Here is a 25,626-nt window from a genome sequence, read left to right as displayed (position 1 = left end):
TTTAATGGAATTAGTTCAGCAACGGTGTCGATGTCAAACATCCGAGTGTAACGGCGATAAATTGGTCCTTATATGGTTCTCAACTTATTAAATTATCTCAAGCAAAATGTCAGGTCAACTTAGACTAAGTCCCATAAACCTCTTATCTCATTAGGAAAATACTAAAGACTGTGTTGAAACTTTATAAGCGTTGAGGTCAACACTTTGAGTGAGGTGAAAACCAAGCCGAATGGAAGCCATACTTGCACAAATAAAATATAATTCCCACAAAATTTCTAATTTCACAGTCACGTATAGCGTGATGGTTTCTATTACAAGCTCGGTCTTTTATCTCGCGTGTTTGTCCAACTTTCAATTCGCGTTTTGTCATTTAAATCAAACCAGTTTTGTCACAAAATAACTCTAAAACTTCCGTCGAGAATTAATGCAAATTTTTTAGTGAAACAAATTAAGTTTCCGCTAGTTTTTAATTATTCCGAAAGCATACGAGCAAAATCGAGAATAATTCAGTCTTTCGTCACGTAATGACTCTGCATCTTTGTAGATTAATTCGAAACGTTATAATGCATTATTTGTCAGCGTTACGACTCGAGGGAGCTCTTCCATTCATCCACATATGCATACATAACTCCGGTGTCATATCTTATGTTTATATAGCAACTGCGGCTGACTTACACCTATAAACTCAACATAACGGCCACCATTAGGGTTGTGAAGAGAGATTAGCCCCACTTTATTAGATAAGGGCCTTCACAGCGCCGTAAAATTGACGCAAGCAAACTGCAAGCAAAGTATGGCTAATTTTTGAAAAATTAGAGTCTGGCAGTGGTTTTCGACATCGGGTGATTGCGGCGCTAAAATCGGCAATAAATAATCCAAATGGGTTTTCTTCGTTGATTCGCCGGAATTTGTGTTCGCACGTCCGCCTCTCGTACGTTTCTAATGCCTCTTACATATTGCCTCAATATTTGGCGCACGTGTTGGAAATGTGCGGCTCCCAAGTCCGCAGTAGCCTCGAACGATGCTCCAATCTACACTATTTTCACTTGCCCCCGCCTCAGCCGCTTCCGTATTCAAAACAATTCGTCTGTAACGGCTGCTTAATGTTTTATTTAAGCCACTAAATCTTTTATAGTCCCTAGTTTATGACACAGTATCGGTAAACATTTTTATCCCGCTCTCTGCTGAAACAAACTAGTAGCAATGCGGCAAATTGATTTTAGTTAAAAATCGGCAGAATACCGGGATCACGAATAATCGCAAATTATGACGTGTGTATTCACATAATTGCGATTTGTTCTGTGTTTAGGCCACTGTGGAGCTCTAATCGGATCGCCCCATCTCGAAATTGCAAACGGTCATTATTGTATTAAAACGGGACAAACATCAATTAAACTATATGTTTATTTATTTTGCATGAAAAGAGGATTAAATGCGGTTTTGTTCTAAAGAGTGCAGACCGAATTTCAGTAAAAAGGTCCATTCATTATTTTAAATTGTAGCAACACATGTTTTATTCGGTCAAGCAATTAAATTAAATTACAGAGTGATTTGTGTAAAGCTGGGACAAACGGTTAATGAATTAATGCATAACAATGAAGCTGGAAATTGTTTAATTTGCGACAGGACGCAGCCTGCAAATCCAAGGTGGTCATTGGGCTTCGAAGGCGGAATTCTTAATCGAATCGGATGCATCGCCAAAACCAAACTAATTGAAATTAGGAGAACAACTTTAAAAACTGTGTACTGAATTGTGATTCTTATTTAACTTTGTGCGCTTAATTTTAAAGTTACAAGATAATTCGGTTGAGATTTTGCACGTTTCCATTGCCCGAGTCGTCCCAAATTATTTCATTACTCTCAATCCCGGAAATAAAATTACAAAGAAAATTAATCTTACGGTGTAACTAGACTGTTACAAGAAACTCAACTGTAATTGAGAGAAAATTCTATTTCCCGACATACTTTGTTATAATTCAAGACTTGTTAGTCTTTCGTTGGAAACTTTACTGCAACACCCGTAAAAATTAGCGGCCAGGAACGAATTCGAATTGAAATAACTCACCACGGAAGTCCGAATGTCAGGTTTTTTGACCATTTTTAGTTTTGTGTGTATTATGTTTTATTTACAAAACACACATTTGTAATGAAAAGTAAGGCAAACATAATGTTTTAATGTAAACTACGTTTTATACAGATTAAATCAAAAGTAACGCACAAAATTTTGTTGTTAGTCATTGTTCAAAAAATCTTTGAACAGGTCCATTTTATTTTTTTAAATGCTACATTTTGACATTTATGATGTCATTCGTTTTTGAGTCGTGACGTCATTATTATTTTTTTAATGACAACCAACTTTTTTTTCACTGTTTTAAATAATACACGTCTTTAGCTATCAAGTAATAGGAAAAAATAAATTAAAATTAAAGAAACTAACTTAATAAAATTTAAAAAATATTGACAATTAAACACAATGAACGTTATCATTTTGTTCTCAACTTATTTCATACGCGGCAATTGTTTTTCATAATTTTTTATTAGCATGAAAACACTTAATATAACACCTAAACACAAAAAAATTACAAAAATTACAACACTCATAAAAATAAAGCAAGAACGAAAAGATAAAGCTCTTTATGTAATAATTTTTAAAACAAACCACAATACCGTTATTTTCTACCTTTTTCTAGGAACTTCGCCCAATCAAAAAAAAATTAATTAATTTATAAAATAAAGAAATAGATAAATGACCATTCTATTTCTGTTCTACGATTCAGGTGTTGGAGATATTAGATGAAATACGGTCGATTTTTGTTTTTAAATTCCGCCAAAGATTAAAAAGAAAAAAATTGAAATTGATCTAAAACGACTTGTAACACTTTTTTTTAATTTTATTTATCTATTTCTGAGCAAAATTTTGTGGTTCTCCGGTCAAAATTGTGCAAATGATCCTAATAAAACACCTTGGTTAAAGTTTATATTTACTCTTCTCCCGACAAATAATAATATTAATTATAATAATAATAAAAGGCCTTTACTGAATATAATTGAATATAATTTTAGATAAGCAAAGTCTAGCTTGATGCAATTCAACATAACACAATGAAAAAATTCATAGAAAATATAAAATAATAAATACAAAAATTAAATTGTAAACAATTAAGAAATGAAAATATATTTAAAAATCACTTAATAATCAAAAACTAAAAAGAGTAAAACCATTGCCAGTTTCTTAAGGATACAGGAAATAAGAAAGAATTCTTTAAAATAAAAAGTAAAAAATTGAACAGAAAAAGAATTCTTTATCACTTATTATCAACAACAGTCAGCAAAATTAGTTACTAAAAAGCAAATACTTTTTTTGTTCTTAAATGTGAATACCTAATGTACAGAATAAAAAAAATTGATGTATTTTTTATGCTATAATATTTAAGATATTACATACAACTAGAGTACAGAAGTTTAAGAGTGACATAACATTTTTTATTCTTTGACACTGTCAAAATTTCGGATTTTTCTCCTGTGTAAGACAGTTTTGACAACTGTTTGGCATTTCTCAATACGAAACGTCAGATTATTTTTAACAGATTTTAAGCAGTTTTAAGCCTTGTTGAGTCTAATTCAAAGAATAAAATGTATTCAACTTGTTTTCGTGTAAATCGGTTCATTTATTCATCTCGTGGATGGTAAACTTCTCGTTATCACTCGAGGTTTAAAAAACCACTCGTGAAATAAAACGTCCGATTTACACTCAAACTCGTCGAATAATTAACTATTAATAACAAATAACACACAATAATTAGTAAATTCTAAAACTTTGTCAATAATCAGTCTAAGGCATTTAGAAGCTTGCACAATAAAAAGATTTTAATTTATCAATTTTCACATTTAAATTCTGAACCACTGAATTGTAGGTACGTTTATTTGGCTAGCAGAGCAAAACTTCACATTTATGAAAATTTCATTAAATTTTCATTTTATTCCATTTTAGGCGCAAAATTAGCAATAGAGAATGTCCTAGAACAAAATTCATTTGCAACTGTGAATCATCTGCCAAAGCTCGTACTCTTGTACCTTTAGCTATTTTTAGAAGTCCAACTCTATATCATCAAGATTAATTAATTAATCATCAAGACTACAATAACCAGAAGTTTTGGTCAATGCCAATTTGACGTAAAATTATCTGAAGATTTCAAATCGATCTTATTTTTTTATAAAACTTGTAGTTTAGAAATATTTGACAAAATACGTACACTTTTAACTTTTCCAGTACATCAAAAATAAAAAATCAGAAAATAGAGTTGATCTCAAATGACTAGGTAGAACTTTTTACTAGTTAATTTTCTATTTCTGGACAAAATTTTGTAGTAATCGAGTCACAATTGTGCAAATTGTTCAAATAAAACAACCTGGTCAAAACCTACCAATAAAAAAATCATCAAGATTGCAATGATCGAAAATTTACGACAAAAGTATACCGATTTGACGTAAAATTATTTCAATCCGCTCGTCATTTTTTTATAATATTTTTAGTTTTGAACATATTCGACAAAATGCAGCCAATTAAAATTTTAGTTTATTTATTTAACCTACCTCAATAAAAATTGTGTCAAAAAATATATCGAATAATTGGCATTCTACTAATTAGTTATATGGAACTGTTTCATTTAATGATGGAATAACAATACAGTATAAAGATTTACTATTAAATTGTCAGTAATTTTCAACGGCTTTTTGTATTATTTTGTTTTTAATAAAATAATTATTTGTCTTTATAACATTGTATTTATTTGCCGTCTATCTTTAGAATTTCGTTTTTAGACACAAGGCAATGTACCTACCTCTAAAAAAATGTGGTTTTAGAATAAATTGGAACTGTCTTCTAGAGCATAAATTTTTGTTTGGGTTATGAGGAAGGTAAAAATTAGGACTCACCACTAGTTTTGTTTAGACTAAATTGAGAGAAGCTTATAATAACATTTATTTTAGTAGATATGTTTCGGTGTAATAAATCGTGGAATTAAAATGAATTTTGACGGGTAGAATAAACATCAAACATATCTCACTCTAATTGCGCCCCGCGTGATTTATCCTAATGCCCGTTGCGGTACAATTTTTCATAATAAATGTGCGCCTAATAAGATTAAAAATCGTCGTATTTTATTGCGTATTAGTGCGTAGTAATAAATTTATGTGTAGCAAGTTTAATTTAGACATTATTGGAGTACGATCGTAAAATATATTCTCTAGCTGCACGCAAATCTATTCATAAAACATTATGACAAGATAATGTCGGTTCGTTTAATGTTTCACTGATAATCCCGTTCTAAACATACAGTGTTGCATTCTTGTTTAAACATGACTCGCACGTCATCCGCCAATTAACAAGTTCGGCGCATTGCGCTCAAATCGGTTTAGCGAATGCACAAGAATATTATGTAAATTTGTGACGAGTTCGTTGCACAAATTTCGCTCGCTCCAGACGCTCCGCAATAAAAAAGACGCGAGTGACGCTTTCCGGTTTGGGTTTTTTCGGCTCCGGAATGCCGACGACACCGGAATTTAGTGAAACGGCAGTGATTGCGGCTGCCAGGTATGCAGATAACGGTTGATCGCCGGTTGATATGTCGTAATAGTGCTGGAGTCAGGACTACTGCCGCTGTTCTGCCGAATAAGCGCTGTCACCTTTTGTAACAATCGCTCGACCACTCCGGGAGACCGGAAGCGGACAAGCGTTTGATAGAAAAGTGATCGATTAGAGAGCAGTAAATTATAGATCGAGATCCGCATGCATAAGTCACTCACAGAATACACGGATTTTGTTTTACAGAGCCGTAGATTAATTTTTCTGCTCGCATTTCGGATGGATCCATTCGTTACGTCATTGTATAGCGACGACAATGATATATCTCTGGAAAATAATCTGCGGATTCTGAATATAAATTCACAACGGAGACGCATTTTAATTAATGTTCCTCCTTACTATTCGAACATTTCGCTCTCAAATGCAATGTGATTCCAAACAAATTCGAATAAACTATTTATTGCTAAATGATTTTTTTCTTGGCACGAATTTCCCGTTTTTTTTAACCTTAAAATTTTATATAACGTTATACGTTAAAATTTACAATGATGCTTTTTAGTTGTATGACTACGTTTCTTTAGCGTTTGGTTGATGTAATCTTTTAATTAAAATAAAATTAATTTAATAATTTAAATAAAACGAAATATAAACAAACGTATCAATTAATTATAGAGAAAACGCATAATAAACAAACTGTTTCATTTAAACCGCACATTAGAAGTATTAAAAGTTTTGATAATGATATTTATTTGAAAATTTGCATATAACCATAATACGTTAGGTCCTGATCAATAAAAATATTTTCAAATTGGTGGCACTTTCGGTATTAACTTTCTTATTTTAAATAGAAAGAAGTTTTTTACTGCGTTTTTAGATAACTCAAATTATTTCAAAGAAGTTTATTAGATTTCTATATACCTAAACTTAACCGTTTTTGTAATATTTCAGGTTTTTTAATTTTTTTTAAATTTGCATCTTACATTTTTCAAATATCGGTAATTCTGCCATTTTTACAGTTATAGAAATCGTATTTGGAGAGTCAAAAATATAAGCTTATATCTTATTTTTAGTGTGTTCCAAATTAAAAAAAAGTTTACAAAATCAAAAATTTTAACTTTGTTTTTGAACAACTTCTACAGGCTATACAGACTGTGGTCTAAACTCTACATTAGAAATATAGGGAGTTTTAATAATGATAGTCATCTGAAAATTTGTGTATGACCATAATTTTTTCTATACCTAAGTTTAGCCATTTACGAAATATTTAGTGTTTATAATTTTTTTTTAGATTTGCACCTTTCAGTTCAAAAATCAATAACTCTACCATTTTCAAAAATTTAGAAATATTCTTCAGCCCATTTGAAATACAAAACCTAAATCTTTCTTTTGGTTTATTCAAATTTCTACTTTCTAAAGAATAACAAAGTCCAAACTTAACCTTAAAATTTTTGGGTTTATTAACCTCATTTTCAATTTTGAACAAACCTAAGAACAAAAATAGGCCTTCTTTTTTAATTCTCCAAATATGATTACGAAATCTTTAAAACTAAGCGAGTTACCGATTTTTAACTGACAGATAACAAATTCAAAAATTTTCAAAAAATCCCAAATATCTTGAAAACAGTAAAACTTAGGTATAGAAAAAGCTGATAAAAACTTCCTTAAAATAACTCAACTAATCCAAAAAACGCAATAAAATCATAACTTTCTATTTCAAATAAAAAAGTTAATAGCGACTTCCGGTGTAACCGGAAGTGCAGCCATCTTGAAAATATTTTCATTAAGCAGAACTCAACGAATTATGACTGAGTGCCATTTTCCAGATAAATATCTTTATTAGAATTTTCAATTCTTAATATTTAATCCACTGATTCTAAGAAAATTGAATTCTGGAACAATCTTAGTAATTCCCGATAAATATCGGTAAAAATTTTTTACAAGTTATGTTGGTTTTTTTGACATTGCTGTAAATTTCTTATTATCCACAAATATTTTTGCACATTTTCCAAAGAAATATTTCTTAACAAAATTATACGCAATCCATATTCTTATCGGTAATAACTGTCAAGTTGTTGTTTTTTTTTGACTTTGCTGAAAATTGCTTACTAACAACAGATATTTTTTCACAGTTTAACAAAGAAAGATTTTTCATTAAATAAACAAAATTCAAAATTTTGCTTTCTATTCCGTTATAAAAAAATTAAATTTAGATTTTAAAAACTTTGATTTCTTATATTATTTTAAGTACGTTTCCATGACCTATGCGAAAAGAGCTATAGCTAATGAATTTCTCAAATTCAAAAAAAGTTCGTATACCTCGAAAACTGTTAAACATAGGTAAAGAGAATGTTAATACAAATCGATGCAAAATTAAATTTTCTACTATTTAATAAAATAAAAATTGTGGCATTTCGTATAAAAATTTTGAGTTATGCAAGTTTAAAATTCTTCAAACTTATTCTTAAGAATTTGGGAATTGCTATCTTTTTTTAGAAATTTGAAAACACCAAAGAAAAGATCTAAACCTTCTCTTTCAAATGTCTATAAAGAATAACAAAATTTTAACAAACGGCACTGTTATTGAAGACAGAAAACCAAAAATATTCAAAAAACTTTAAATATTTCGGAAGCAATGTTTACTATTTAAAATAAGAAAATTGATAACGGCTTTCGGAAGTACCGTCTTTATAAAAAACTTTAAACCAATCAGCCCCATAAAGAACTTAACCGTTCTAACAGTCCAACGTTTGAGGGTGTAATACTTTTTCATACTGCATTTTTTATTAAATATAATATTTGGTATAATTTTTAGATCTGTTCAAAGGTAAAAGTAACGTTTTTGCAACCGAATTAACGTATTTTCTTTACGTTGTTTTTACGTTAGTGTGCTTACTGCGTTCAGAGAAATTCAGTTTGTTTGCATTATTTAAATTGAGAGTTTTTTAAATTGCACGAGTGGCAGCGACCGCGTTATTGCTTATCCCAGTGAACAAAGCGGCGCGTAATTTTGTTTCACAATTTTCCAAACTCCGTATTATTTGAAACTATTTACTCACTCTTTGTTTCTTCGAGTATTAATAATGAAGTAAGTGGGTTAGCAGAAAAACTTCTCCAGGTTGGGAATAAACTCAAACTCGCGCTATGTGTCAAAACAATTAGCTTAGAAGCAAAAACTTGAAAAAACTTTTAATTACAAACGTTGGCAATTCAAATTTGAAACTGGAGCAGGTGAGCAAAAACGTTCACAGGCAGTTTAGCCAATTCGGAAGTTGTTAGCAAATTCGCAACTCTAAAACTAATTGTACGTCGTCTTAGCACTTGATAAACACCTGTTAAGAATTAAAACTTGCACAAACTTATTTTAAACCTGTCAAAGTGGTGGGCGTCCTGCCGTTGTGAAATAAAGCATTTTGCCGTGACTGTCTGCCAGCTCGAGCAATAATTCCAGCTAAAATCCAAACGCAATTCATATCAATTAATCGTGGAAGTCACAAATCAAAGCAAGATTAACTTTGAATTCGCATACAATGCAGATAAATCCTGGCCAGCTTAATTAGCACGAAGCGTAGATAAACCAAATAAAAATATATATTTTTGAACAAGGCCAGGTACGCTATCTGCGAGATTAAAATATAATGTCGACGATTTATGACAGCGGAAGTGATGGGCAAGATTTTTACTGCAGGTTGACTTAGATTAGCTAAATTATGGAGAGCTACACGCAGAATTATTCATCTGGACGTATTCCACACTTCTTCATTTGGAATTTAAATGAAGAGAAAAAGAATCCGTTCATAGTTCAAGTTTCCTAATTATATTCCACGAGATGGAAAACATTAACGAATTAGAAACACATTTATCATGTCCGTGACTCTTGAAAGATAATTTCGTGACAGAATACACCGAATCAATTTTCGAACAGTCACGTAACCCAAACTCACCGAAATTGACTAAAAAATGCAAAAACCTCGTAATGTGACCTAAATATTCTGATTTAATTAAATAAAGGTATATTTTACCTCAGTTTTTGAAATTTAAATTAAAATTTTGCCACTAAAACTCTACTGAATGAAATTGCATTAAAGCTAGTGATCACTAAAATTCAACCGGCATTCGAATTAATGCAATTTTCGTCATAAAACTTTATTTCAATAAAGTTTTTCCGGTTGAATTTTGGCGGATGCGCCGGGAAAATTACATGTTCCGCGTGTTATTGATACATCGTTTGCGTTCAACGATTTTAGTTCGGCAAAAATGTGAAAAATTTAAGATTTACTCAATGATCCCATTAGTCATAAAATTAAAAATTGGTGGATGCGCCGGGCAAATTATTGTTTCGTCTGGTTTCATATACCGTTTACATTTAATGATTTTTGCTTTAGCTTCGGTTAAGCAGAAATGTGGAAAGTTTAAGAGTAACGTTACTGACTTGTTCAAATTTGAAAAAACTTTGATCACTACTCATCTGGATAATACGCAGGAAAAGTGGTAAAAGCCAGTCGCTAAATTACTATTGATCGAACATTATGTAGTAGTGGAAGTTCGGTGTTAATGTAATTTAAATGTGTTTAGTTATGATACCGGGATTATGACAGAAGTTTCTATATTAATGGATATTAAATTATAGCAACGTCCGCAATAAAATAAAATGATCAAACAAGTAGATCCAGTGATTTTATTTGTCGTAAAGTAAAAAATATTAATCATTCATAAAAATGGACCGGAAATAATGCTGGAAATATTGAACGCATCGATATTACATTAATTTAAAGTGAGTAGGGAAGCTGGAAAACTCCATAAAGTTTATTGAATTTTCCTCGAGTTTGAATTTTTACAACTGGAAGCTTTGCCACCAATAAAATGGAATCTTCCTTTCGACTAGAGCTAATCACTACGAAACAGTGATTTTGATCAAAACTTGAAGCTTCTTTACAATTCATTATTTAAAGGGTAATGAATTTTTTTAATAGTCGTCGTTTCGCCGGTTTATTGCTCTTTTAGCGCACCCCGGATTGTGCTCGCACGGTACTTATCCCTTTAATCATGCCCTTACAAAGCCTTGAATCTTTCATTAGATTTTTTGGGATTATTACTCCCCGTTGCAGAAAATTTTGCTAAAAATTTTCCTTAAACAAGTCCAGGGATTTTACTGCATGCGGCCACTTCGCTCCCTGCATGAATACTCAATCAAGTCTCCGGCAAGATGCATTCAGAATTTATCACGATGGTTCTTTGCAGTAGTTTATATTCCGGTGGCTACGACTTCATGACATGCCAGTCACCGACTAGCACTACAAAACTGGCAATGCAGCCTCTTGCTATTCATTATGTAGCACTAAATTATGGTCACGACGTGGTCGTAACAGGTTGCGGCATTTTTCACAAAATTTCCAGCTAATTTACAAAGCGAATAAAAGTTTGCGGCCGCCGCGAAGGGTTCGGATAAATTTTCGACGAGTTTGAAGAGGAGTTGTTTTATTGTCGATTTTAATTATTTGTTGAAAGCTCGACAACATTAACGAACCCAATTTTATCTTTGATGATATTTGTGCTAATTTTAACCGAAATGCAAACATTGCATGTGATTTATATTTCATGTTACATTAGTGTCAATTCTGATGACGCGGCTGAAAATACAGGATCCGAAAAAGGTCCATAACCCGTACTTTTATTTGATTATAGCTGCGTTTCTGCATTATTTAAAATTATTGCGGTAAATATTCAACTGTCTCAATATTAAAAAAATAAGCAGCGTTCAACTCGTACGTCATTAGAAACAATAGAAACAAACACAAAAAACAGAAACACAAAAGAAAAGACAAAAGGTCACAAATAATCAAATAAATGGTCATAAACCACCGATAAAAAAAAATTATCAAAAATTAATTATACAAGTAGAAGATATCCAACAAAAAAAAGACAATACCAAAAATGTTTGAAATATTAAATAAAAAAAAAATAACAAAAATTTTTGGGAAAAACTTACATAAAAACAACTATGAAAAAAGAAATCACCATAAAAAATTAAATATCATAAAAACAACAATAAATATTCGGCAATAAATGAGCATTTGAAGGTAGCCTAACATGTATTGGACGAGAACAATATACGAATATTACACTCCTTAGAAAAGTAGTGAGACTGACATCGTTGGAAACACTGGAAATAAAAAGAAGACAAAAGGAAAAAACTATCAAATTGAACGAGCAAATAAACTTAGATAGTGCTAATTTTACCACATAATAAAACTCATCAAGTACAACAACTTTCCTATATAAGATTTTGTAAAATTCTTATTTATTATTTTCAATGTTTTCCTCCTTTCTTTTTTGTAAACATGACGGTCACTGTTAATAATTAGTTTGTTAGAAATTGTATCACAACAAAATTAGTTTCATAAATACTTTAATTTTTGTGTCCATAGGCGTCAGGAACACATTTCGATTTGTTATATTTTACGTATTTCTAATACACTCAGTATAAGCTAATATTCCAAACAATTTTAGAAAATTCAAACCAACATTACGTTAGAAAACCAACTTAACACGTAGGAGACAAAATATTGTCAAACAAACGACAGGAATACAACTTTAACTCAATTATACAATGTGTTCAAAAATGGTTGTTCATCAAGTCACCTATAAAATTTAAACGTAATGTGCCTTCTAATTTAAATTGTGAATGCCGTCAAAGTGACAGATCCTTCAAAATAATAAAAAAAGGCTTTGAATCTAAAAAGAAAACAGTATACAACAACAAAAATCACGAAAATATAAGACACAATTAAAGACAAACCTTACACTTTAAACAACTTTACTGAAAAAAAACATAAAAGTGAGAAAAAACTAATTCAAAAATTTGACAGAGATGACATTACTCAAACTACTATATCTATTTGAACAAAGCGGCACCTGGAATGTTTAATTTCATAGACGACTTAATTAACAACCATTTCTAAACACATTGTACAAAATTTACCCGTGGTATTAATTGTGATGTTGTTTGAATTTATTTGTAATAATTTTATGTAAAGGTTTTGACGTAAAGTCTTGTGATAAAATGAAGTGATGTTCCATGTAATTCTGGAAAAAGACTAATAAAGGCGGTCAGAACGAAACCAGTATTCTAAATTAAACAATAAATAAAATTTGAGAGAAATTTTGTTTTAGAATACCTTAATTTTTTTGCTTCTCAAAGATTATTAAATTATCTATCTAAAAAATTAAGTTTTCAAATCACAAAAAAGATATTTGATTTTAAAAGTAAATTTCAGCAATAATGCACATTATTCATAAACATTCTTGTCACCATAGTATACCATAACCATAGCAACTCTACCACATATCATTTGTTAAAACTTTTCCGGGGATTTAAAAATTTGGTATTAATGTTAAAATTGTAGTTATTTTACTGTAACAAATGAAGAGGAATAGTCTGAAATTAACATTAAAATTATTAATACCTAAAAGTTTATTTTTTACAACTGAAACAATAGAAAATAATTTTCAAGTTAAATATCTTTTAAGTAATCACCAAGAGGCATTCAACTGCTATGCTTCTAGAAAGACAATTTAAACATTTTTTCGATGCAAAAATAAAAGACAAGATATTTCAATTAAAATTTTTAAGTTATTCAACTTACAACAAACCTTTTCATTTTTTTCTCCTTTCCTTGATTGTAGTAAGCTAAAAAACAATTATACCTTTTAAATTCAAACTTGTGCCTTTAAAATAGTAAAAGTCCCACTTTTTTAGAATTTTTTTTTGTTGAATTTTTCTTAAACGTGTTTTTGTCAATAAATTGAATTATTTCAAGAACTAATCAAATTCGACCATAAAAATTTGGTTTAAAAACATCTATATAAAAAGCTACATTAAAAAAAACATTTAGAAAAACATAACTTTAGAGTTTTTTATTATTGAGACACCCTGTATATACTAAAATTTTTATTTTGCTGAACATAACTATAACACACACAACACTATTAATCCTATGTTCAATTTAAAAAAATTCTATTCACTGCATTACTATAATTCATTGATCTTCTGTATTATATGGTGAAGAATTTATTTCGCTGAACATCAAAACACACGTATCAGTATTAATCGTATTATCTTCTGTTCAGTTTTAAAAAGTCCATGTCAGTTCCATATAAACGCCTATGTTCAGGAAAATAAACCTCAGTGTATCTACCGCAATATTTTTGAAGTATGCAGCAAAAACAACTATAATTAAAAAAAATAATACCTCTAATTGATAAACAAAGTATAAAGCTTTTTCGGATCGTTAGTAGTCTGTTTATCCCGGCGCATCCACCAAATTTTCAATTCCTTTATTTTCGGCGGGTATTTAGCGCTCGTTGGCAATTATTTTTAATCAAGTCGGACTGTCTTCATTAACCCTATTTGCATATCCGCCCTCGTCCGAGGTGAAAGTGTGTCGAATTAGCTCCGGAGGATAAAAACTTATCGAATGGCGTGTAGCGTTCTGAAGGAACTGAATGCTCCGGACACGGATATCGGTCGTTTACGACGTACGTTTTACAACCCCTGGCCGAGGTAATCACACATCCTGGCAGCTGCCTACGATGTCCGGTCTATAGGGTCTCTCCTTCCTCACAGACAATCCCGTTTTTATGTGCTCCGCCATCGGGTGCTCAGCCCCTATTTGATCGCACTTTTATTCCAATAAAACTCTCGCGACTACATTTTATATCCAGACTAAAAAGGTAGAAAAACTGCTTAACGCAGGCCGTATTAATGATTGAATAGCAAAATGTAGCAATACATTTTTTGTGCTCGAACAAAAACTCAAGAAACGTGTCTCTAACTAGAAAGAACTTCTGTTTGCGCTAATAATTAATGAATGCTTTTAAGGCTGTTCCTGTTTATTGTGTTCCTCTTGCAGATAGTTGAATTATTTGTGGAATCGTTGTTTTGGTCACGACTGGCTTTAATTTTTAATTTTTTCGTTCAATTACGAGCTTCAAACGGTACAACATATCTACTAACTGTGCTAATGGCACAAACTATTTAAATTTGTTTAGGTATTTTTGTGCCACATTAAATCAAACCGAGCGAAATGTTGCAACAAGCGGAAAAACAAACACGGAACATTTTATCACCTGTTTGGAGCAACGAATTCTGACATTGTTTCTGCAGGGGTGAGATAAAGCAGAGGGTTCTTTAATATCACACTGAAACACACTACAACTCCCTCATTTCGTAGTTTTATTGTGCGCCTTTTGCTCGAAAAAACTTTGGGTGACAATAGAAAAATTATCCGTTTTTTCGTCTGACTATAAGTGGGAGCAGTGGACGAAATCCAAAAGCCGGAGCGTCGTTGTAATCCGATAAAGGAAAATGTTATTACATCCACTTTAAAATGTTTATTTATGACGGGTTTATCTAAATCCGATGCTTTCGGATAAAAAGTCGATTGGATTTCATAGGAAAAATACAGGAATTTGAGACACTCTCCGACCTGTCTAATATTTTATTATTAAATCTTGTCAGCGAGATGCATAATTTAGAATAATCCTAGCAGATCCTGTCATTACATTATTCATCTGACGAGGGACGCTCTCCTCGTAGACGTTATCAGCAATAAATAGGTGGAAATTTTCTATAAGACTTCACCTTGAATGGCTGGGTTTATTTCAGGAAATGAATAAACATACAGTGTCGGAGCAAAGTGAAAAGACGGTGCTCCATAATTGAAAATTATGTATTCAAATCAGACCAGTTTTATTCATAAGCCATTCGCCTAGTGAGATTATATTTTTCGGTGGCTGTGCCACACTAACCCACAAAATTCTAATAAACAGCACTTAGGCCTTAATTCCCTCAAAGTCCAAATCTGAAAATGTTGCTCTTATCCCTCAAGATTTACATTTCTTGTATGCCAAGGTAAAAATCCCCTGAGCTTTCCCGGCATTGACTTCACCGCTTTTGTTTGCTCTTTGTTATAACTTTTTTCTTATCCTTACACCTACATATTTAACGCAAAAAACTCCGACTTGTAGTCTATTTCAGGTCCAACTCGTTGCTTGAAACAAAGCACCACCGGCGATAAATATTTAATTGACTCGGAATAGGTCCGATTTATCACGTAATTAGCCGGGAAAAAACAAACTTGGACTTAATTATGAAAGTAGACACATTCTGGGCGATTAGAGGTACGTCCTCTGCAAGCGGAGGATCTGAGTGGGCTCTTTGAAGGGTCAGGTCATGTCCATCCCTTTCAGTGTACTTGAATAGCCCTATAAAATTTCTGCAACGATTGGTTCTATAAGTTCCACCTGTGCGTGACGAACTCGTCGTGCCATCAATTCTGATCTAGACTTTACATTAAATAAATTGCGGCGTCTGCAAGAACGATAGTTGAGTGAAAATGTTGGCTTTGCAAACTGTGTGGTCGTGTCAGATCACAGTGAGGGTTCCGTTCTGACAAAGCGATAGATTAGTAAACACTTCGTATGTGGTCTTGGGTGTGGATTCTGCTATTATATTGTTTTTCTTGTTTGCTTTTCGTATTTCGACGTTGATTAAACGTTAACACACAATGAGTGCTTGTTTAATTAAGTCTGTGGCAGCGCTTATGCTTGATATGATGTTTTCCGGTGTAATAGAGCTGATTTCCTTATTTGTATCGGGGTAATAGACGAAATTATTCATTGGACACGGAGCCAATATTTCCTTAAATTAACTTAAACGGCTGTTTTATCGAGCCAATGTTGGCTTTCCCGACAATCGATAATATCCGCAGAACAACCACTAAATTCCTGTTACACCTGCCGCCGACTTTTTTCAATTTGAGTTTTAATTATCGGTCGTCCTTTCTGCCTAACATCATTCCATTGTCAAAGGTTCAAAGTGAGGGCAAACAATGGAAATATTTCAGAGTTTTGGGCTTGTATTGGCTCGTATGTTGCTACATTTAGATGTAGATCGAGCGATAGCTGCGACCTCCTAATCGCTCGAAGGACATGTAAGGCCTGCTATTACCTTATCTGATAGATTAGAGCGCATTGAATAGTTTCTCCTGTTTCCGTCTCTCTTGCCTGGAGGGAGCTTTGCTGATTGATGGGCTGTTTCACCCCCCGTGACATAATCATGATGACACTTGACAATGCAAGGGACGCGAATTAATGACGTCGCCTGTTTCGGTCTTTATCAAGCTCTTCGGTCACATGAAGACCAACGAAAGAACGGAATTTGTCGCGCGTCAAGAATACGCACGCAACATTAGCGGAAATTAATATACTCAATCCTGGACACTAGTCCATCCACAGTTAGAAACAGATTTTCCGACTACAAAACTCTGCAAGATTATGGATGCCGTTTAATGCTTACATCTCGAAAACAATACGTTTTACGCTTATTAAAGTAATGTAAACCAAATTAATGTCTACAGACGGTGTTTACAATTTTTTTCATGTTTCAAATATTGTTTGAGATAATTTATTGGCAAATATTGCATTGTTAAAAAAGCATTTTTACCAAATCTTATATTTTCCCACAAAAATGAAGGTGTCAGCATTAAATTTGTTGTCATATGAGTATAATACAGGGTGTTTCACATAATTTTATGAGGCCTGCGCCTGTAAAATAACACCAAGAATACATATTCCGATACGAACTACATTACAAATTTTGAAAAATTGGTTAATCTTGTCTAGTTTTTTCACCCGTTTAAAAAATTACAACGTTTTTGGGTAGTTAGTGGCTAAAATAGATACATTAGAATCATATTCATTCGATCTCTTGATAGACGGCCTCGTAAAGTTATGTGAAATACTTTGTATCAGTGCAAGCTACGGAGGACTATAACTTAGGAGACAAAAGGACAAAATTGCAGGATTTTCTAAACGACAAACGTAATACGGCAGAGCGTTATTTCTGATTTTTTTAATATGCAACTGTGTAACATGCTGTATTAAAATTTAATTAAAATCAAGTTGACATGTAAAACAATAGTAAATAAAAATAACAATTTTTGAAAAGTGGAAAAACTCATTTTCTTTCTTCGAAAAACATAAAACTCGTATAGTCCTAAACGAACTCTAAATTTCAAAAAAAATAAAAAGCAAGATTGATGTAATTAATAGTTTTAAAAATTAAACGAAGTATCCAAGTGGTAAGTGCAATTAGTATTTTTGACTGCATCTTAGGACATGTCACAAATTACCCATTATTGACTCACCCTGTAAGTATATGTCCAGGTATATAAGCATTTTTAAGTCTTGATTGATTGGACTAAATTTTTGGATTATCATTTAAAACGTTTATCAAAACTATAGAAATAAACAAATTATGTACAGAATGATTATTTTATTATTTTTTATATTATTATTATATTATTCTATATTTTTATATTTTTTTTATATTATTATTTAAAAACAAAAAACCAAGATTAATTTATTAATGTTTTTAAAATAAGACGAAGTATCGAAGTGTAAGTGCAATTAGTATTTTTTTGTTGCATTTTAGGAAATGTCAGAAATAACCAAATAATCCACTATTGAATCACCCTGAATAAGCACAGGTATAAGCATCTGATTGCAGAAGCTGACAGTGGTATACATTAACAAAAATTTCTCAAGTCAGACCTTGGGGTGGTAATTTACATACAGAAATCATTTCATTTATTGAGAAATTATTATAACAAACTATGTATGAGTAAATTAAAAAGAAGAAACAGAGTCCACTGAAAAATAACGTCACCTTATGGCAATAATAACGACTGAAATTTTATCCGCCCTTAGTTCTTGTAAACTTTTTAGAGAAATAAAAATGCAAAAAACAATTTAAAATAAATATTATATATTCGAACTTTTTGGAGAACAAATATGCGGCAAAATACATTACAGAAAATGAACCATTTGACAAAGAACATTTTGAAAAGTCAATGAAAGTAAAAACTGAAACATGTGGGATTTGTTTCACATAAATATCCATTTTTAGTTGCCTGTCCTGTTGCGCTGTCAGTGGTATCATTTATTCTTATAAGACACTAATAAACTGTTAGGTAATTAATTGTCTTTTCCAATAAATAAAAAATAAAAAATAAAAAATAAATTGTAAATAGTAGCTAAAATACTACGTAAAATATTGCAAATGCAAGGTAAAGACGAAACAACAAAAACGAAAAAAACAATCCAACTCATAATACGTTATACCCACCTAGGTATTTAACACCCACTTGCTAAGCTAATTATTTGATATGCTAGACAGGAGCTAAAAACAGTTTACGATGTGAAGATGGGATTAAAATCCAACACTTTAATAAAAATTTATGATGATTTTTAATGAAATGGAGCGGACAAATGCAGTGACGTGTTTAAGTAGTAGTTGCCCCTTCTTATTGGAAAAAAATTGCACTAATACTTTTTTTCTAAATACCGGATGCTCAAAAACCGGCGCACCAACTTAATGGTGTGATGTAGAAAATTGCTAACATATAAAGCTAAAAATAGTAAAAAAAATTCTTTGTATTAAAGTTATCGATAAATAACGGATTTTAAATCAATGTTATGTGGAATTCAATCAACAATAAAAACAAATTATTTTTGAAACGGTTTCCTAGGAAATAATTCCCAGTGTTGGCACATTTACAAATTGTGACTTTTTTGATAAATTTTATTTTTTCTTTAATTCATAAAAAGGCTAATGTCTAATAGTACATTTAAAAATAATTATTCAATGTTTTGTTAGTGAACGAGTATTTAGTGTGAAACATAGAAACATTAAAAAATAATGAAAAGTGAAAAAGTTAGCAAAATAAGTTTGTAGCTCCAGATTTTTTAAATTGTGACTTTGGGATTTTTTCCAAGATTTTTCCCGTAATCTACACATGCTTCCCAATAACGTACCACTGAATTGGTAAATAATCGTTTGTAGTAGGTACTGTTTTCACATAATAATTTTTACCAAGCGTTTAATTTTTTCCCTTTTTATATAAAATCTGAAACACCGGTGGGTGTGATGACTTGAGATTTGGCCGCCCACTCGCTGAGTTTAAATATTGTCTGTTATAATAACGTAAAAATTTTATTCTTTCTGTTAATTGGATTAGGGATAAGAGTGGCTTAGTCGTGGCTGTCCTGAATTCCCAAAACTGCTTGGAAGCTTTTCGGATTACCGGCATTTTTTCCATTATGTCCTCTGGAGAGCTTAGGCAACTTTTTTCGTGGCAAATAATCCGAATATCGATTGCGCCGCAATAAAAATTCTTGATGAAACTATGCAATAAGTGACGTTGACAAGCTCGTCAACCTCCCATCTATCTATAAATTTCTGCGTTAACTTCTTCAAGCGGCCCTTTAGAAATTTATGCTTTCAGTTCGGAAAGTTGCAAGATTCACAATGGCAAAGTTTGTCTTTATAAAGATAAACAAAAAAAAGCAAACAATGTAAGATGTTTCCCGGTTGCGTGACACGAAAACAAAGAAACGAACATGATGTATTATGTAAAACAATCGATAACAAGTGCGATAAAATCCTTCAACTCTTGCCTCGTCATGTTTCACTTTTATTATCCAGCGAAAAGTCGCAACAATAAAGCCCGCCTGGATCCGATTTTATATATGAACGGGAAATGTGTGCAAATCAGAACCACCGACGCACAAAAAGTAAATGAAGTGTAATATTACCAATAACACATCTGTAGAGATCATAAAAAGCCAAGAGCTGCGCGACTAAGTATCTCTTACAAGCCATGAATTCCACCGAAAGCTCAAATCTATTTTAATTCGGCAAAAAATTCACACAATAATAAACCAGCATAAAGTGGGAAATGCAGCGACATAATAACTATTTACTCACTTAATGAAATATTCCTTCACTCTCAATTTACACTGAATTACAAATATGAATATATGCGCGAACAAAGCGTATCTTTGATCGTTTGTGTAAACAATTTCTGGTTGAATCTGATGTGTGCACCTACGTGCCTTTGTGATGAAATATTGTGCCAACGGATGGAAACAAGCTCACCGGAAATGATCATTTATTTCATTTATTTGTCTTCAACAAAAGGAAAATGGACACCACACTAATCTCTAAATATAAAACAATTCCGTGACTGATTAACTGACAGACCACGCTCAACCTAAACTAGTGAACCCAGAAACATGAAATTTTGGAAGATACGTTTCTTAGAGGGAGTAGAGTTTCACTAAGAAGACATTAAGAGAGTAAAATATACGTGATTTTTAAAGAAATAATAATGATATATTCATGAAAATTGGTATTTGAGCTTATGTTAAGAATAAAGGAACAAGAATTTGAGGATTTTCAAAAAATCATCCCTTATGGAGGTTAAATGTGGTGTTAAGATTTAAATAAAAATACGTAGTTTTAAAAATCATATCCGTACAAAATGGTACTTGGAATTTTGGTTAAAGATAAAAAACGCGTCTATTAAGTTAAGTTTAAAATTTCGTCATTTTTAAACTTATATCTATAAGAATGTGTATTTGGGCGTTTGATAAATTAAAAGATGTTTTAAAAAGAAAAAAATAATGTTTTTCTATCAGAGGAGATTTTTTCTTACAAATTAGGATTAGCTTTGGAAACAGTGGTCAGTTTAAGAAACTAATTCTGTAATGCCGTATTGTTATGACTTATGATTATGACTGTTCCCAAAGCATTTATATATTTTATAATCCTATTTTGTAAAAAAACTACTCCGCTCTAATAGAAAAACATTATATTTTTCTTCTTAGAGCATCTTTTAAATAAAATCTTTTTTCTTTAAAAAATTTTTTTTTTAATTTTGTTTATTTATTGCTTGTTAGTCTTTACTTATTCTAAAAGTTTTTTTTAGTTTCGCCGTATTATTATAACGCCATTATTTTGCTGATTTGTGCAAACTTGTTTAGCGGTATGTGATAGAAAACATCTGTTAGCATTAAAAAAACGTCCTAACCTCTATTATGTGTCTATCTATACTCTATTGTTCAAGATAAATGAATTTAAAAAAGCGACTTTTTTTAACTGTAGGATTACATTGTCACGCAGATTAAGTAAGTATGCAAAATTTTAATTCCTTGGGACAACGGAAACTCTTTCAAATTTTGTTTTAAAAATATGAAACAGACAGACAGACAACAAAGCAAGTTAAATAAAAGCTTTTAATAAAAATGGAAAAATCAATTTTTGAAATGTCATTCCCGAAGAGGCTTAAATATAAAAATCTACTATTTCTGAAAAACGCGTATTTTAGGTTTGTTGGACATTTTACCATGAGAATTGTTGTTTGGACATTCGGATAAAAAGAACAGATGTGTAATTCAAAATTTTTAGAATTGTCAATTCTAAGTGAATTAAATACAAAAATCCATCATTTTTGAAGTTATATTCATGAGAATAAATTGGTATTTGTATTCATTAATTTATTATTTGTAAAGATAATACCCATGAAAAAATTGGGATATTGATATATAAGGGCTTTCGACTCAAAAAAAAGAAACAAGTAAAAAGATTTTTGAAAAATCTAATCCAAAGAGTGTATTTGTGTAAATTAATATTTCTAAGGATTTTAGGAATCTGATCGCAATGTGTCTAAGTAGGAGATGAAAGCGTATATAAAAATTTCAAAATTTTTAGATCATACAGGATGTTCGCAAGTTGAGACATTACTTTATTAAAATGTGATGATATAGAAATTTTAACTTTAAACAGCTTACTAGAATGTGGATAAAGAAGATACAGCAATAATTTTTTGTTTTTTAATTATTAAAGACGACCCTAATTGAATTAGCAAATTAACAAACAAAAAATCAAAGAGCCAATGGTGTTAAGCAAAAAAAAGCAACATAATTAAAAATGTGATATTCTTTGTAATAAACAGACAGCTTTTTCAAAGCGTCTGCATATTCCACAATTATTTGTTAACAATCTATTTCAACAGTTAAACTTACAAAATATTTTTGTTAACTGATATCTCTGAAGTTTGCAGCAATGTGTGCTTTGAGAAAGAGTGCATTATTTACTTACAATTAAAAAAATTGTTGCGCTTTGGTTTGAGTTTACGAAATCATAAAACTCATTGATAAAAACAAAGTAACTCACTCCCTGCATTTGAAATCAAAATTTGAACACTGTTTAGAAATGTTTCATTGTAAACGCTCTTGGTGAATTCTATTAGATAACAGTAACAAATAGTGTAAAAAAGCTTTAAATTTAAAGACAAAAAATATGTTTATTAAATAATCGCAAGTTGATTTATCAAAATAAAACGCATTGTATGAAAATTTTAAATACCTTTTTTGTTCACATACTAAGAGGCTGTGCTCCTTTGTGCATTTTACTATTGTAATTTCTGAATACTAATGTTGCTTTTGTCAACTCAAATTACCAAAAATTTTACGATCTTCTCGATTCTTACTGCTTTATTTGAAAATTTTATTTTTTGTGTCTTTGATTGTTGTGTGTTCTTGTTGTTTTCATTGTTAATCAATTTTTTGTTGATGATTGTTACAATTTTCCAAAAAAAGCAATAAACATTGCATTGGAACACAAAATTCCATCATCAAATAGATAAAAAAAACACTTTAAACAGTTTATGTAGTACAAAAAATTCCCGGTTCTAGCGATTTCTGTTTTGGTAAAATGTATAATGTTTAGCGCAAATCTGAATTCTCGTCGATGCAAGTGTTAATGTAATTTATTCTATGTTTATTTCAGAGGACTGGTCGACTGCTCGGATATCAGATGAACCCGAGTTTTTAGCTCCTATACATAATTTAACAACTCCGGTGGGAAGAGAGGCTACACTTTCTTGCACAGTCAGCAACCTCGGAAAATACAAGGTAAAAAAGCCAATAATTTATGAGCTTATTTAAGAAAAATAATCCCTCGTAAAGCTGGTAAAAATCGTGGTATTCGTGTCACGTTCGCACATATTAGCACCGCGCATGTTCTCCTCGTTTAACTTTATGCAGAATAAGTCGTTGGGTGGTGTTAAACGTAAGAACCGTCCCTTCCCCGGTCATAAAATAAAGACGAGTAGCGATCGGATACGTAAACTTGTGCCGTAACAATAAAAGATGCAGCAGGGCCATTCGAGGAGATTCGTTTATGTTCCCTCTTTAAAATCCGATAGGAAGAAAGTCTTGTTTTGCCGTTACATAAATATAAGTAGCGAACAGTAAATAGCGAAGTTTTTCGCTCGTTCGAACGAAAGACTAGACTATTACACGAGTGGCCGCCCCACGAAGAGAGTTATGGGGAGAGAGTGGAACTTTTTCCAACCCTATGCAGCTGACGAGATGGTCTCGGGGTTCACTCCCTTTAAATTACAACAGTCGCAAGACGTACGACTGCGGTTATACGTATACTGCCGACTGGATTAAGTAAGAACGCGCTTTTTACCCATTTAAATGAGCGAAATGGGAAATTGGGGCATTTGACGACGCTCTCATAACTCAAGGCGAGACCACAATTAATTCCCAAAACGAAAAAGCCCAACTTATGGGCACACAAACACACTTTAAACCGTCCAAACTCTAAACTATACTTATTTCTAATGAAGTGGACATAAAGCTCGCCACATACGTCCATAAAGTGCGCAAAGATTGTCTCTTGCAATAACTGACCGTTTTACGACAACGTAAACCCTTTTATTGAGTATTATTGGTGATTAAAAAGTCCGGACCAATTTAAAATTTTACGGGCACGTTTTATCTATACATTTTTTCGAATAAATACGAACAAAAGTGCTCGTCTTCAATATTGATATCCTGCAGCCGCCACCTGCGACATTTTCTTTATCGTCTCGCCTACATTTTGTCCCTTTTTCCAAAATCAATAAATAAATTAATCGCGGTTTTATTTCGTCCCGAACCCCTAATTATCCCATTTTGATAAGCTCGTCTGTCTGATAATACAGATGTTAACGTCAAGCGTGGTGATTACCTTTCTGGGTTGCTTTCCAGTCACGAACCCGCTCTAGATTAAAATTGCAGGATCAACTTTGATTGAAACTAATTGATGAAACACAAACGCAATTAATTCGGTAAATAAGTCATAGGTCCGGCCCTGCACAATGTTATCCTGTAAAAGTACTCGGATATAACGAGATGAAATTACTTTGCCGATACTTTCGAATATTAAATAACTTTTCACAATGTGCTCTCCACTTTGTGTATAAAATTTCTTCGTTAACGGGAACTTCCTAATCCGGTACATTTTTTATTAAATCTTCGAACAACACAACGATTTAAACTATTCACGAAAAAATTGTTTGGCGAACCAAATCTGCTCAAAGGAAATTATCATTTAAGTCAATAGGAGCTAATTAGGACTTTGGCAAAAAGTAATAATTAGTCCCTTTAGGATTGTGGCGCCTTTAAATTAAAACAAGGTTTAGTATTCGATTTCGCTGCACCAATTAGTTCAACGCGAAAACAAATTTGCAGAAAAAGAAATTTAATTAATACACTCCTGAAGCTAGTAGTATTATTACGTTTAATTGTAATTGTTCATTTCTACATTGTTCCGTAATTTCATTTGTCGCAATAACTGTGCGATAAAAATTTAGTTAATAGTATTTAATTTGTTGTTTGCACGAAAATATGACGGTCGGTGAATTTTTTTCAGCAAAGTTAAATCCGTGGCAAGGCTTTGCAGTGAACAAAGCGTGTCCTTTGTTGGCTGAAACAGGTGTTGCTTTACTTTATGATGATTTTTATTCAGGAACACTCGCATTGTTTGATTTGAAACGTGAATTCTTTTTTGATCAAACTTAGTATGAGAGCCTCGCATCCTTTCAATTTCAGTTTTAAATGTAGGTCTCCGAAATTGGATGAAAATCTGTCTCCAAATATGGAGTTTTTATTTTATTGCATTCGGCTTTGTGGAAGTTGTGCGCGAAACAATCTCCATTTCAAATAATTAAAATTGTGTTTCAACAGTTTTCGAAATAATACATCAGCGAAATGAGGTTGTCGCTCAAGTTCCGTTGCTGTGATGTATTAATTTGGAAAAAATTGGCCGAATTTAAAGAAAATTGCCTGGTTAATCTCGACACGCGAAA

General features: G+C 31.8%; 1 protein-coding gene across 1 annotated transcript in view; it reads left to right on the top strand.

Annotated features, from left to right (window-relative positions):
• The window catches only part of LOC657944 (lachesin), a 103,110-nt gene that overhangs the window by 20,577 nt on the left and 56,907 nt on the right, over positions 1 to 25,626 (top strand). The window contains exon 2 of the mRNA XM_964364.5: positions 23,277 to 23,401. Within this exon, the coding sequence (XP_969457.2) occupies positions 23,277 to 23,401 (125 nt within the window). The remainder of the gene's footprint in view (positions 1 to 23,276; positions 23,402 to 25,626) is intronic.

This window comes from Tribolium castaneum, chromosome 4 (assembly GCF_031307605.1).
Source record: "Tribolium castaneum strain GA2 chromosome 4, icTriCast1.1, whole genome shotgun sequence".
Taxonomy (NCBI): domain Eukaryota; kingdom Metazoa; phylum Arthropoda; class Insecta; order Coleoptera; family Tenebrionidae; genus Tribolium; species Tribolium castaneum.
The sequence above is the reverse complement of the archived record's forward strand: the minus strand, read 5'-3'. Positions and strand labels throughout refer to the sequence as shown.